Source organism: Triplophysa rosa, linkage group LG1, assembly GCF_024868665.1.
Source record: "Triplophysa rosa linkage group LG1, Trosa_1v2, whole genome shotgun sequence".
NCBI classification, from domain to species: Eukaryota; Metazoa; Chordata; class Actinopteri; order Cypriniformes; family Nemacheilidae; genus Triplophysa; species Triplophysa rosa.
Window position 1 is genome coordinate 23076630 of NC_079890.1, and position 16198 is coordinate 23092827.

Here is a 16198-nt window from a genome sequence, read left to right on the forward strand (position 1 = left end):
AATGGCAGGGTGCATGTTTTTGTTAGTGTCACAGCCACTTTAGCATAACAAATGTTACAATAATATTTCTCATCATTGGCATAAGGGAACGCATTTTGTCAGCTATAAATTTCACCGTCGAATTCTATTTCCTCCTTGTTTTTTATTCTAATATATTATAATGTTTACTTAGACTGATGTAGGTGAAGCTCCTCCCACAACTGGAACAGAAACAGCAACTTTAAAGCCATTACATCAACATTTCTCATCATCCGTTAATGCTCAAAATCAAGCTGTGTATGATTATGAAAACATATTTATTGTTGTGTGAACTCAAACATTATATCTGCTACACTAACACATGATAACAACGAAATGTTATCCCATTTTTCAGGAATTTAAATCCCCGTGGTTTTCACAGCCATGGTTGTGTAGCGCAGTGTTGGGGCATTCTAGTGAAGTCAGTGGACCGTTCCAAGATGACGGACACGTCTACGTGCCTGGAGAGCTTGAATGCGGCATCTAGTTATTTATATCTATGTGTTATGAGCTATATGATGCGAGCCCAGCTTGATCCAAAATGTCGTTAGCTGCGTCCTATCCAAAGCTAAGGACGTAACAGAATCGGTCCTGCGCCTGATATCTGTGACGCTATTGCGGCGGATCTCAGAGCTCGAGCTCGGAACGGCAGCGGGAGAGAAGTCATCGCTTCTCCTGCTGCGTTTAGCACACTGCGTAGGGTTACAGCAGGTAAGATTATTGACTTATCCTAAACTTCGTTTCCGTGTTGTAAATGTTTGTTACGTACCACATTTTCAATATTTCAGATCGTATAGCCAGATATTACAAACGGCTGTAGCTAGGCAAATCAGCCGCGCCTCCTCCCCGGTTTAGCTACAACTGTGTAACGTTACTAGCATAGCTTAGCGCTAACGTTACCCTACCCTACCTATTGTATGGGTTACTAACGTCTTCTTTCCCATTTTAGACGTCATTGTTTTTTCAAACGAATGTACGAATAAAGCTTTAAGGTCCGATTTATGACGGTTTTTGTGAAACATATACACTTAAGTTGTCTAAGAAGCGATAAACCGGGACTAGACTCTGTTGCGTAAAATGGTGTCCGAGTAGCCAGCAAATTAGACTGTATGAGCGGTCATTTGTTTATACTTTAAGCCGCCTCAGATTGACACTTTATACGACAATGACATTTGTCGTGCACACCGGGTAAAGCCAAATTTCGTATTTTTTTATTCAAATGTTGTGCATTTAGTGGAAATATCCTGCCCTGCCAGTAAACAATTTGTAACTTATCAGACAGGTTACTATGGAGCAGAGCGAAACGATGGACTTCCACAGCTTGCATATGATTATATATTTTCTCAGTACCCTTAAGCAGAACAACATATTAATGACAGTTGATTCATGCTGAGTAAGAGGAAAGTAGTTTGTGGTTTGTCTAGTGCGCTTACACTTCATAGAAGGTGGCCTGTGGACGTCGATTTTTTTTACCAAACTAGCTGTAATAGTCGTTTATTTGGTTAATTGAAATTAAGTAAAACAGTAGCAAAAACAAAAATGTTACAGTCGGTACCTTTGGACGAGTAACTGAGTTCAAAATTGGGGTTTCTGGTAACGTTAACTGACTTGTGTCAGGTGATAGTTAGCCATTAGCTAGTCAGCTGGCCTCCTGTCATTCCGCTGTTCTCCTGTCATTGTCAAACAATGATTGCAATTTGCACTGCATGGTATTTTGATGTGGTTAACATTTCTTTTTTAAACACATATTCTGGAGAGCTTGGGATATTTCGCTTTAATAGTCTTTTAAAATTATAACGCATAAGTGTAACGCTTGTGGATGTATTCTAACGCGATTAATTTAAGCCATGTGAAGGGGCAAACGTCAAGGGCCGCATTTCACATTCAAGCACTGTATATATAATTTTGCATGCACTTTTGCACTCTTGATCTGCTACAATATTGAAAAGAAACGCAAAAAAGTGTTTGATCGCTGTGGTCTGAAATGCACTACTGACTTCCAAGCAGTTCCTCATTTAATAACTTCTATCTCCTACTCAGGTGGCTTTGTGAATATGTGAATAGGGTACCAGAGCCTTTGTGATTAGTTGTATTGTTTAAAATGCTAACCGAAAATATTCTTATTGTTTATATAAAGTGATTCAATTCTTTCAATGAAGTGAATACAGGGTGACACTCACCCATCACTGTATGATGATGGGTGTGACGACAGAGGACTGGGAGCGGTGGACTGCTTATGGCATTTTTAGTTTATACTTGTTTGTACTTTTAAACACATTTTATTTATTATTTCACACAATAAGATTGTCTGAATAAAAATGTGTGGTTTGAAAATTACCCTGTGGTTTTTGGATGTACCTGGTTTTAAAAGTAACATTGTTTCCTATTATAATGTCACAGATTAAGTCAAACTGCATTTATAATTATGGTATATGATTTTTTTTCTTTGTCATGTATAATTAGCTTTTTTGCAGGGTCACACAGAAAGTAAAAATTATAGTACGCTGTGCACCAGCTGGCTGTATCGTGCTTATGATTTTTGTTTTTATGTAGTCTGTGTGGCATATTAGTATTTGAATATTGGCTGGAGGTAATTATCACATAGCTGAGTCATAACACGTATGACCTGTTTCTTTAGATTTTTTGTAATCTCATGCATTGTTTTGCATGACATGAATGCCATAAATAAGAGTAAATCAAGGTTGCATTCCAGACAGACTTTGCTCATTACTACTTTGAGTTTTAAAATGTAAAGGGTTAGTTTACCCAAAATGTAGATTTTGTCATCTCTTGCTGAACACAAAAGGTGGTTATTTTTCGCAGTGGTAAAATGAGGTAGAATTCACTAATAATTAAGAGATCCGTTTCTATGAGAGACTGTACTTGATCGTTCTCACAGTCAAAACAGTAAAATCCTTTCAGAAAACTTATTGCATTAAGCAGTAAATGAAGACCGTTGCTTGTTAAGAGCAACAGTACCCTATTTGTGCAGAATTCACAGGTTTATTTATGTGTTTTACTCTAGTGATGCCTTGTTACTTGTTAATGTCACTAGGAAAAGATAAAAAAAACTGTCATGAACTTGATGTTGCAGCTACAGAATACTTAACAAGTAATGCACAGTGAGGAAGTGAGTCCAAGCGCTGGGGTTACATAGTTCTGAGATGCGTATGAACGGTTTTGCTCTGAGCTGTATAGGGCCTGCTCTTATGAGGACTTTGGTCTTGAGGCGTGAAAGGGTATAGTGATTCTCATTTTTTTATTTAAATTCTGTTAGTTCCCCTATTAAAGAGCTGTGTAGATATCGTTCATTTGTCACAAGCGCTGTCAGGTGCTGTCTAATCGTACAAGGCTTCCTTAAAGTGAAGGTAACACCCAGTTTCTGCCAATCTCATAATAATCTTGAGTACCATAGAGTAGTATTTAGGGTTGGGTATCGTTTTTTTTTCTTCTGCGTAGCCAGTTTATTAGTATGCATGTAAACACGTGAAAACAGGTTTCTTTTATAAGATGAATTTTGATAGATATCCGTTTATTTTGTGCATGTAAACGCACTCACTGTTGAACTTTAACACTGACTAATCGATCAAACTACAAGATACACTTAGTCGTGTGAATATAACATGCTATTGAATCTTCCACCTACTATTGAATTTTGATTGTCTTTGACATCATTTTTACTAAAATTTGACCCTGTTACAGCAGGATGACCTGGCAGTTGTTGGAATAGTTATCACATTTGAAAAAAAAACTAAAATGTTTTTGCTTTGTCTTGCAGGTTAGGCCTGGAACCAGCTGTTATTTAAGATGAACCCTTATGACTGAAAGTGACCCCATTCAGTAAGCTGTCAGCTTCCAGTGGTCACAGCCATGCCTGAAGATTAGAGCCTCTTTTTGCTTACAGCAATACAAATATAGAAGATTCTACATGATTCTTCATGTAGACCTTCCTGTGTTTGTCCTGCTGTATTGAATCCACCCTCCGGTACATTAGTATAAGTTCTCTCCCTTTCATATACCACTCCCCCATGTCCAACTGGGAACATGCAACTGCATCGAATGGCTCCAACCTAGTCTCATGCATCCAGTGAGTGGAGAGTCAGACGGCCCTGCCCCTGAAAGTGTATCACGGGCCTTCCCTTCGTCTGGCCCTGTGCCTTCCTCAGAGATGTCTTCGCTGCAGTCACTTGGGCCAGTGCAGAGCTGGCTGGGTCAGGAGCTGGAGAAATGTGGCATAGATGCAGTGATCTATACCCGCTACGTCCTTAGCCTGCTGCTGCACGACAGCTATGACTATGACCTGCAGGACCAGGTATGGAAAAAGTGTATTGGATTTGAAACATCTATAAATTCAGTTTGATATGTAAATCAGATCAAATAATGCATTTCACAGATATAGTATGAAATAACTGTATGCTGTTTTAAGTATCTGATTTCTGTCATATCATTCTGTTCCCATATTACTTTCTTTGTTCTGTAAAACACAGATACTTCTGTTTTGAAACTGAAAGTGACTAACTTGTAAACATAAGACTTAAGATCCCTTCACACCATTTGCGATATTGTCTGTAAAGTTGTGCTAAACTCCACAAAGCACATACATCCTAAGTAATCAAAATGACTCCAGAGGGTTAATATCTTTTGAAGGGAAGCACTAGGTTTGCTTATTTAACTAAATTTAAATGTAAACAGATCTGAGGTCTAAATTCCTATCATAAATAATATTAGTTGAATGTAATTTCAAACTGGACTGATACTCACGTGTCTAGTGACCAGTTGTCTCATGACATCTGAGAAGCAATGACATTTGAAATGATTGATGTGCTGCCATATTTGAATTTAGCGCTCAGATATTTTTGTTAGCGTTTAACCAAAATGTTAGCGTTTCAGTGAGCTTTAATTACATGGTTTCCCAATTACTTATTCAAGAATGCTGTGATGGTAATAATTGTATTTGACAATTGTGTAGCATCATTTCACTAATACTAAGCAAATCCTTATTTTCTTTTTGCACAGGAAAATGACATCTTCCTGGGCTGGGAGAAGGGAGCGGGAAAGAAATGGGGGAAGAGCAAGAGGAAGGGAGGGACTGACCTTAGTCTGGAAGAGATGAAGAAACAAGCTGCTGTGCAATGTTTGCGTTCAGCATCTGATGAAGTAAGACCACTTTTTTTTACTGCTAAATTCATTGCTAATTACAATGTATTGCTAATTACAAAGTGGGTTGATACTGTTTCTTTTAGAATGCGAGTAGATGATGTAGAATTAGTAGAGCAAAGATTGGTTAAACTGTTAACATTCCAGAATCCCCCCCCCATGGCTTTAGCCTCTAGTGATAGATACTAAAGCTTTGTATTTGCCTCAAATCCTTTAGCATGAAATAGGCTTATTTTCATTAGAACTAGTTCATAGGTGTTTAGCATAAATTGCAGATTACATAATCACACAACAGTAGCATTTTTATTCATTTTTTGTGTATATATTGATGGTTTTGTATTTAATTCCTAATTAAAGATTTAACATACAAAGATTACATTGCATATAATGGAAATTTTAATGTGTGATGTCACTCTAAAGGCTAATTCACACTAATCCATGAAACACTGACATTCTTAAATTCATAGGGAATGACAAAAGTTGTGTCCACACAGCACCAACAAACTTTGACAAAACTGTGACATACAGTAGTCAACATTTGAAGTGGATCAAAAAAAGTTAATCAAAGTTGTCCTAGACAAGAACGGGTATTCTTCTTGTCTTAGGACAACTTTGATGAACCTTTTTGATCCACTTCAAATGTTGACTACTGTATATTAAACATGTTAAGTGACATTGTTATTTACCACAACTACTATCTATTCAATTTAACAGTAATTACTTACCTATCATTCGGCCAGGCGACAGCAGGTTTTCTGCAAAATGGTTTTACACACTGTTTCCCTCTGTGTTTTAATAAATAGAATTAGTCTGTTTGAGAATGACAAGTAAAACAAAAAACGATGCCTTTAATATCCTGTTTTTACCACAATGATGTATTCACACTGAAACTAGTTTGTTGTTATTTGTCAGATCAGTGTGAAATAGCCATAGGGGGTCTCACTACACTGATAATTGGGAATAAACATTATGTATAGACAGTTTTCATTTAAAATGATGCAAATTAAAATGTCCTTTTCCCCTTCAGAATTCTGGAATTGAAAGCTTGGTTGAGGAACTTTGCTCCAAACTCAAGGAGATTCAAAACAAACAGAAAGGTTGGTTGACATGTTCTCTGTTTCCTGCAGGTTGCACAAAAATAAATTGCATTATATTCTTGTTCTTTATTTGTTATTGTTTTGTAGTGCTTTAACATGTCTAGCATTACAGTAGTGACATTTGCAATGAAAACATGACACAGAAAAGAAGTAATTCATTATTAGCTTTTTAAATTATGTAGACCAGTGGTCACCAACCCTGTTCCTGGAGATCGACCGTCCTGCAGACTGCATCTCCAACCCTGCTTCAGCACACCTGTCTATAATTATCAAGCAGACCTGAACACCTTGATTAGATAGTTTAGGTGTGTTTGATTGGGGTTAGAGCTGAAATCTTCAGGACGGTTGATCTCCAGGAGCAGGGTTGGTGACCACTGATGTAGACATATTGATCATTTTAACTTATTATATAAGAAAACTATGATGTTTTGACTGGTAAATAAAATGTATTTTTTCTTCATGCTATGTTCTGTTATTTTATAGAAAAAGAAAAGCAAGGAAATAAAAAGACGGATATATCTCAGTCTCCTGAGCTGGATGAATCACCTTCCTCCAAGGACCAGGTTGAGATGTAAGAAAATTAACTTTACAGCCTGTAATGTTATAATGTGGAATGTTGCACACCTTGATTTAAGATCTCGGTTGAATAATCATAGTGTCGTTTCTTCCCTTAGGTACTATGAAGCTTTTCCACCTCTCTCTGAAAAACCTGTTTCCTGTCTCCAAGAAATTATGACCGTGTGGAACAAAGCAAAAGCCTGCACGTATTCCAGCTCATCATCTGCTGTCCCTCAAACAAGCACAGATACATCCTCCCCAAAAGACTGCACTAGCGAAGGTGAAGCTTTTAAGGACCGAACACTCGAAGCACCCAGCTCCACTCTAACCAGCGAGAGGGCCCAGCAGCGACGCACTAAGAGGGAGAAGGAGAACCGATTCTATGGTAGCGCAACATCAGTGGCAGATGATCAGGTTACTTCTCAAAGTAAGAAGCAGGCCAGACACCGGACCGAGGGTAGGTTCCGTCCCAGATCGTGGTCCTCTGGCTCTAGTGAGGCTGGCTCAAGCTCCAGTGGCAACCAGGGTGACCAGAACTCTAGTTGCAAAGCAGTCCGCATTAGACACAAGTCTCGAGAGGTCAGCAGCAGAAACAAAAGAGGGCGCAGTGGTGGACAGGTCAAACTGGCTTTAAAAGTGATCGACAAAGAGGAGAGGAAAAATGCACGTCGCAGCATAAGCACCACTGGAGGCCCGCATAAGCAACAGCAGCACTACATGAAAAAAGGCAAGAGACCTCTGAGGGAGATTCGCAAAGATGCTAATCTGGTTGAGGCACAGGAGTCAGGAGGAGAGGCCAATAAAAAGGAATATATGGAGGAACCTCTTTGGTACACAGAGCCCATCTCTGAGTACTTTGTCCCCCTCAGCAGAAGCAAACTGGAGACAAAGTATAGAAGTAAAGACGACTCCACCAATGACTTGGATATGTCCATTGATGTGGACTGTCTGTCAGAGAGAATTCAAGGAATATGCATTGCAAATTCTTTCCAAAGGGCGTACCTTGCGGCAGGCACTTTTGTGGATGGGCACTTTATCGAAATGCCCGGTGAAGGTGATGAAGAGTGTACTGAACTGAATGGGATTCTGTGCTGCCCTCCTCCTGAAGATGGTCAAGATATAGATGACAAGCATCTGTCTGAATTCACTCACTTCTATGAAGTTGATCTTTATCAATCCATAATGGATCCTAGTGCCTCCGATGCGGTACAAGAAAGTCGAATCTTGAACATGATTCATCAGAAGAGCATTGAGCGAAAACACTTTGAAGCGGGGTGTGTAGTTTTAGATGGCCTTGAGCTGCAAGAGGAAAGTGCAATAAGGGTGGATTCTCTGGGAGCCTCAGAAGCTGATACTTCTTTCACACAAGATATGGAAAACATTGCTCAAGTGTGGGAGTGTTGTTCATCATCTAGTTTGGAGGATTTGGAGGGAGAAAGTTGTACAGGCGACTCTCCTGTCAGACTCTCCCCTTTGTTGGACAGTGGTCCGTTTAACTTTAGAAAGCTGTCCGGAGCTTTCGCAGGGCCTCATCTCCAAGAAGCCAGTGGTAGCATCTCTGCCCTGAACTCCTGCTTTTCACTTTTTGAGTTGCAGTACGATAGCCCTACTTTTTCTTTCCCCAGTGACTCGCTCACAGGGGGTCAGGACAATGTAGACTCAAGTAGCTGTTTAGATCCACAAGGCAACAAACAATCGCGTTTGCTAATTTGGACCAAAAACAGTGCCTTCGATGAAACGGAACACTGCTCCAATTTATCAACGAGGACCTGCAGTCCGTGGTCCCACTCAGAAGAGACGCGATCAGATAGTGAGCAGATCGGTCCTCCAGCGGATGAGTGCGCACAGTTTGGTAATGAAGAGGTCAGTTGTATTCCCCTTATTCCACCTTCATGTCTAGAGGAGGACCTTTTGGATTTCTTGCAGGAGAACTCAAGTCACCAGCAAGGAGAACAGAGTATAGGCACAGAGTCCAACCAGCCGTTCAATAAGAAATCGAAATTGGAGTCTATTTGTGGGATCGCATTAGAGCAGGATGAGAGTAAACTGTATAATGCTGTTGTGTTTTCAGATGTCCCAAATCAACAAACTGATGAATACACCTCAGGGATCATAAAAGATATTTGGATGGCTATTGGAGACAGAGACTGTGTCTTAACACTTGGAGTGAAGAACACAGGAGAACACTTGTTTTCCGAGGAGGCTGCTGGCTACCAGTGCAGTTGTCTTGACAAGGATGTAAAAGGCGAAATCATTCAGAAGAAGGCTGTGCAGCGTTCAGAATATCATCTTTGGGATGAGCAGAAAAACGATGAGGGCCTTTGTAAAAACAAGCTGTCTAAAATGGATGGGGATTATACAACACCGTCCAAGCCCTGGAATTGTAGTTCACAGGACAGCACATCATTTATCCTCGGAGGGGTCTATGGAGAGCTGAAGACTCTAAGTGGTGACAGGGAATGGGCTATGATTCCACCCAGCGATGCTTGTGAGAGTTTGTTGCAGTGTGCAGCAGCCACATCCTCTGATATGGTAACCTTTGCTGGGGCAGACGTGTTCATGAACCCAAGCAGTTGCTTTGCTCCTGGCCACAAGCCATTGTGGAGACCACTTGTGTCCCTCGGTCAAAACGAGCAGGCCACCAAAGGACCAGGGGATGGTTTGAATAAGGGATTTTCTGTCGTCTTCCATGAAGATTTACTTGGATCATGTGGAGGCTTCCGTGGAGAAGAACCGGGACTAGAATACCCGTTTTCATCCTTTGATCTAAACAACCCTTTTTCCCAGGTCCTACATGTGGAGTGCTCTTTTGAACCAGAGGATATGGCTTCGTTCAGCCCGGGATTCAAGCCAAAATCCATTTTATGCTCCGACTCGGACAACGAGCCCTTTTGCCCTTGGTTATATGGCATCAACCGGACTCAGTATCGGGCCATTCGAATTTCCCCAAGGACTCATTTCCGGCCAATATCTGCCTCGGAGTTGTCTCCAGGTGGATGCAGCGAGTCAGATGTTGAGTCGGAGAAAGAGGAAGTGAGTCTTCCAGTCGGTCAGGTAGACCTCTTTGATGACCCACAGGCTGACCTCAAGCCCCTCGAGGAGGATGCAGAGTGTGAGGGTCCTTATTATGGGAAATCGGAATTAGAGTCTGGGAAGTTCTTACCCAAATTAAAGAAGTCTGGCATGGAGAAGAGTGCCCAGACATCGCTCGATTCGCAGGAAGGTGGCAACACCCTGCTGCCCAGTACTGAACAAGAGATTTGCGAACATTGCGAGACGGCAGCAGTGTCTGAGTTGCATTCTCATGTGCATTCCTCTGTTTTTCAACAAGAGGAATCTTTCAGAGAGACAGAGTCTTGCAAATCTGTTGCAACTGATCATATTCCAAAAAGTGGGAAGTCATTGGATGGGGTTCAAGATATGCATGAGGTAACATTTTCCTTCAAATCCTGTGGACCATATAACAATACATATAGTGCATTTCACATATAATGCATTTGATATTAAAGGGATACTTTACCCATAAATGAAAATTTACTGAATGCTTATAACCAGACAAATTTTGCCCCCCATTGACTACTATAGTAGGAAAAATACAATTGTAGTCTAAAGTGCCACAGAACTGATTGCTGCCCTACATTCTTCAAAATGTCTTCTTTTGTGTTCAACAGAACAAAAAAAATGATAAAGTAATTTTTCCTACTATGGGAGTCAATGGGGGGCAAAATATGTCAGTTTACAATCATTCTTCCAAATATCTTTTCTTTGTTCATCAGAACAAAGAAATGTATACAGATTTTGAACAACCCGAAGGTGAGTAAATGATGACAGAATTTTCATTTTTGTGTGATGTATCCCATAAAAGAGGGAAAATTATAGTCTTTATGTTCTCTTAATTATTTTGCTTGCTTGTTTTTCTGTCCCTTTACCTCAACAGTTTCCTCTGTTGAACTTGGGAGAGCAGTGCTTAACTAATATACAGCATGAGGAGTACTGGTGGCAAAGTACTCTGTGTTCTCCTATGTTTCCAGGTTCTCAGTGCAGAGGTAAGAGGTGCACAAACCTTTACTGTATTAGATTCTACAGAAATCATTTGCACACTGCTTGGAGTTCATTAGCCTATACATTGGCAAGAAGTTATGATACATTGAAAAGATCAAATTGTAGTCACTACTTTGTGTTGACATTTACGTAATATTAAGTTGTGTCCCTTCCTTTGCTTTTTAGGAAGCAGTAATGTATAAATCGTCTGCTGAACACCAAGGCATAATAATGCCGGTTTTCTCACATCACCTTCAACCATAATCCAGAGGAGGACCCTCATAAAAACAGCAACCTCAGGGCCCATGGGCTCATATTTACCCACACTGTCCTAAACCCTGTTAATCCTCAGTCAATTCACCTGAAACAGCATATCAGTTTAGAGGAAAAACATGGCAATAGGTTGGATGTGCAGTTAGATGATTTTGTTCAACAGCATTTATTATAGACTTGTTTTCAGTCTGCTAATTCCAAGGTTGATCAATTTCGAAGAGAGTACAAAAGGCATAGTTAAGCATTAAGAATGTTCTTTCATTTACCCCTTATAGATTTTAGCTTCTATTTTATGTTTGATCAAGGATTCACTATAGCTGTGGTCCTACTGATTGTGCATGTGCTTGTGAACCTAGTCTCAGTCTTTCTAATAGCATAAGTTTCTGTGACCTAACTATGAATACTCAGAAATCTGGTTGAAAGCACTACGATTGCAAAATCCCCAGATCCCATTTAGTTTGATTTTTGTCTTTTTTTTGTAAAATTTGAGAGTTGTGTGAGGTTTGGTGTGCTAAAGAAAAAAGTGCTGTTGAGCCCCTCCATGCACACTTTTCTGTGCTGTTTTGCATTAACTTGCATTAATCTGATGGTGTCCCCATTACATGTTGCTTTGAGAGGATGCTAAGGAATAAAGCAGGATTGGATTTTTACAAGCTCAACAATACAAAAGGCAAAACGAACAACAGAGAGCTGATATAAAGCAAAGGGTTAATGCACAAATAGATCTCTTGCAAGGCTATATTTCCTTTAAAGTTACTTGCATTGCTTAAGTATACATCCTAATACAGCCATTGTGATTGACACCAAACCTTTTTTATATTCAATCCTGAAGTGGGTGAAATAAATGGCTAAACAATTCAAATCCATCAAAGAATAGTTGCAATATCAATATTGTTCCAAATCTTTAAACAGTTTAATATTTGTAAGTATTTGTGCAGTTATCATTAAAAACTATTACACACAAGAGTGCACATAGAGGTTTATAAGCTATATATAATTTTATAGAGTGAAGCAAAGATTGGTTTGTAGGTTTCCCTGTAAATTTTTATTTTCCAAAACAGGAGTGACTACCCAATTATTAATTCTGTAGCTTTATTTAACCACGAAAAGTGCATACAAGTGTTTCCAGTAGGGTCCAGAAAAGAGAATTGCTTAAAGAATATTTCATGTACTTTTTCTCCACTTGTACCAGAAGTCTGTGGCGGTTTCAGTGTACTGATGCATTATACTCGCAGCAAAAGTACCTAGCAAGATGTAAAACAGAGGGGTAGATTAAGCAATATATTTTGGCACACCATAACTCTACAACCTTCTAAAATCTTTTGTTATATGCGAATAGAAACACAAATTACATTGTTTCTGAGAACTGGTAGATTTCTTTCTATTCACCCTTTTTGCAGTGAATGAGGACTAAACTGCTCTGTAGGTATTTTTAGTGACAGGGGAAAGAAAGGTGGCAGGGATGTAGTGTTACCCTTTTACGTTTGCATAAAGAATGCTGTTTGGTTTGAAAAGTTCAAGATTCTTCACTATAAGTCTTGTCATTTTCATAATGAAGAAACTAAATCCGGTCCATACTAGTATTGTACTTCATTATTTTGGCATATTCACTTCGATTACCTTTCACACAATGAGAGGATTTCTCCATGTTTAGCCTGCCATCTGCTGGCTTTAAGATGTTCTATCAGTTCTTTCCAGTTTATTTTTTGTTACAGATGTATCTATTTGAAAATGTTACACGTATACTGCATAAGCAGATTGTAAATGGTGTGACGTGTGCATTTACAAGTTGAACCGTAAAAGCTGGGACTTTGGGAACCAGAAAAAATTTAATTTCCAAAAGCACCTTTGATGTTTGTTTTTCTTTTATTTAAACTTTTGGTATGCAGGTTTTTTCCTAGATATGTGGGCCTAACAAAAGCTAATTATTAGGATACGCAGATGCTGCTGCTTCCACATACACATACAAACTGCTTGTGGATTGGTAGAGCATTACTTGCAAATATTTTCAGAGTCAATCTGACAAAAAAAATCAAAAATTTATTTGTCAACATTTACCAAAACAATTTTTTTTAAATTACCTTTATTTGTAACCTTACTTGGCAGAAGCGTTTTGTTTTGTTGTAACATCAGATTTCATTAAAAAAAAGGGGTCACTGTTGCCTATATCCCATTGCAAGTGAAAACATGAAGAGGAAGGTTTTTGAGTTACAAACTAAGCCCTTGTGTTTTGTATGAGCCAGGTTAAATTGGATTGTTTAACTTTTTATTTGCTTCATGTGGTTATGGGAGTGTGATGTCTTGGATCATAATATCAAATCTTTACATATGTGTAGTGATTGAAGCCTTGTTGGATGGCACAAAGGAGTTGTTTTACTATATGCTATACAGCAAAGGTTTATGGATACCTTAAATTGCTTTTTCTTTGACAAATGACATTAAATTGTAGTTTACGTTTTCCAAACTCAGTAATTGCGATTCCAAAATCCAGTTGGTATTTCTTTCACTATTAATACTTGCTCTCTAAAACATTTTGGGATAAAGGTTTCCATCCTCTGAAGTAGACAATCCTCTGTGTTGTTATTCTTTCAAGGGGTTGTTTTAGGGTGGATGGGTGATGGAGGACAAAAACCTTTTCAATTTATGTATGTTGAGGGGCAGAAATTATAAATATGTGCGATAATACAAAACCATATGTAGAGCAATTAAAGTTAAAGATTTGCAATAAAGTTCCTCTCTGATTAACTTGATGAACATTTTAAAATGTTTGAATAAACTTTACAAAAAAAGAGTGAAACACCGTTTTATTTTAAGTGCGTGTGTGTGTGTGGGGAGGCGTTGTTGGCGAAAGACCTTAATACTCATGTCAGTGGGAGAGTAAAAATTGCATTCATTTGTCATCTTGTTTTCCGAGATTTTGGTTTGATTGTGTATTTTGAAAGGTAGTGCCATCAGTGTGTTCTGAGAGGACAGCTGTTAAGTCTGCACTTACAGTTTTAAGTTTTGATTGCAACGTTGTGTAGCTTTTAGTACTGAATTCTTTCCTCATTTCCTCTCTGTAACAGCTTCCTAATTGGAGCCCAACCCTGTATATTTTCTCTCAAAACATGATCAAATTCATCACACCCCAGACACGAAGTTGGTTGCATTGTTCAAATGCAATGTACATCAGAGTACATCATTTTGTTTCATGTGAAGTTCAAAACCTTTAATAAACATTAAAAAAGTTTATTCTCTGTTTCTTTGAGACATATGTCACTGTTAAAGGGATACTACACCCAAAAATGAAAATTCTGTCATCATTTACACACCCTCAGATTGTTCAAAGCCTGTATAAATTTCTTTGTTCTGCTAAACAAAGGAAGAAATTTGGAAGAATGTCAGTAACCAAATAGATCTCATCCCACATTGGGCCCATTTCAATAAGGAGGTTCAACCAACACCGAGTAAAAATGAACTCTGAGTTGTTTAAAACCGAGATGCGAAACTTTGTGTTTTTGGATTCATGAACACTTGATTTGAGTTAGTACTATCAACTCTGGGTAGACTTACCTTGAGTTAAGCGCTTGCACCACAAATACGACAAGCCATGATCAATGGAGCTCCGATATTAAGATTCACCATGGCAACGGTACAAAAAAAAAGCAACATGGCGGCAGAAAGCGCTTGAGAGCAAGGAACACTTTCAGTTCTACATACAGTGGATTTACTAATGTGCTTTAATGTGTAATGACTTAAGTTTAAATTGATAAAAATATAAATGTACCAATAAACAAACAAATTAATCAGTAAATTAATGAAACGACAGAAAAAAATCTGAAATAATCTTATTAAGATTAAGATATTATGTTCTCACTTGTGATGAGTACTCTAGTGAGCCTTGTGAGATGTCATGGTGTATGGCACACTTGTTAGTCAAAGTCAGAGTGATCATCGATTCGAACCCTGCTCGGAGCAGTTTTGGGTAGGAATGGCTGCACGTCTAAATTAATTGTTTATTACCTTTATCACTGCATTTGTCTGTATTAATAAATTTCTTTATTCATGCACTTTATTAAGTCATTTCTTATCCTCCATAGAAAAATAACATTTGTGAGAACATGTAAGGGAAAGAATCTGCTCTGATGTAATACACAGCCACGATGGCTGATGTTATTGATGTAAGGATGGATGAGATATATTTTGATATATCTAATTCATTGTAAAGAAAAATGGTACAGTTTTAATAAAAATGCACAGGGAAATAACAAAATTACACTTGGGTCCTAAATTCCTCTCCTGAAATCAAAGAACATCCATATGAATTAATGCAGCCTATTCACATACAGGATCCTCTATAAAAGCACATATGACATTTTAGTCACTGAGATGGTCTCTGTGTGATCAAAATGTGTGCCATGAATGACTGTATTAATGAATGCACCACTTGCGCTTTAAAAAGGGGGAGGAGATCGAAATAAACTCTGGGTTTACTAAAGAAAACCTGCTCCCGACCAGGTTAGGTTCACAGAGTAAGTTACTACGGTTACTGACTCTGAGTATAAGTTACCTCTCCTTTAGAAACGGGCTTGAGTTACCCCGCTTTCTCGGGTTTGACATACCTCACATTCTGAAACGGAAAACCCAGAGTTTCCCTCATTTCAGGGTTAATATACTCACTAAACTTGTTTAGTTTTCACTAAACCTCCTTTCTGAAACGGGCCCATTGACTCTACAGGGGTATTTATTTTCCCTACTATGGCAGTAAACGGAGGGTGAGATCTGTTTGGTTACTGACATTCTTTACCAATATCTTTCTTTGTGTTCACCAGAACAAAGACTTTTATACAGGTTTGTAACAACCTGAGGTGGAGTAAATTATGAAAGAATTTTCTTTTTAGGGCAAACTATCCCCTTGAACATGTGTTCTGGAGTTTTAGCTTCAAATTAAGCTTTTACCCTCAGCCAACCTGGTTATAAAAATTATATAAATAGATATAAAATCCAACTAAGGTGCATCTGCCCATAGGTGAAGTGTCTTAACAGTTAGAATAAAGATGAAGCAAAATACTCTG

General features: G+C 38.6%; 1 protein-coding gene across 1 annotated transcript; it reads left to right on the forward strand.

The window, feature by feature from the left end:
* The first annotated feature begins 560 nt into the window (after positions 1-560).
* kiaa0232 (KIAA0232 ortholog) lies at positions 561-14375 on the forward strand. Its single transcript, XM_057336177.1, has 8 exons — positions 561-729; positions 3797-4330; positions 5035-5175; positions 6203-6272; positions 6756-6843; positions 6947-10259; positions 10768-10876; positions 11058-14375. Exons 2-8 carry the CDS (start codon positions 4097-4099, stop codon positions 11072-11074), a joined length of 3972 nt encoding a protein of 1323 aa, XP_057192160.1. The 5' UTR covers positions 561-729; positions 3797-4096; the 3' UTR covers positions 11075-14375.
* Positions 14376-16198: the final 1823 nt, after the last annotated feature.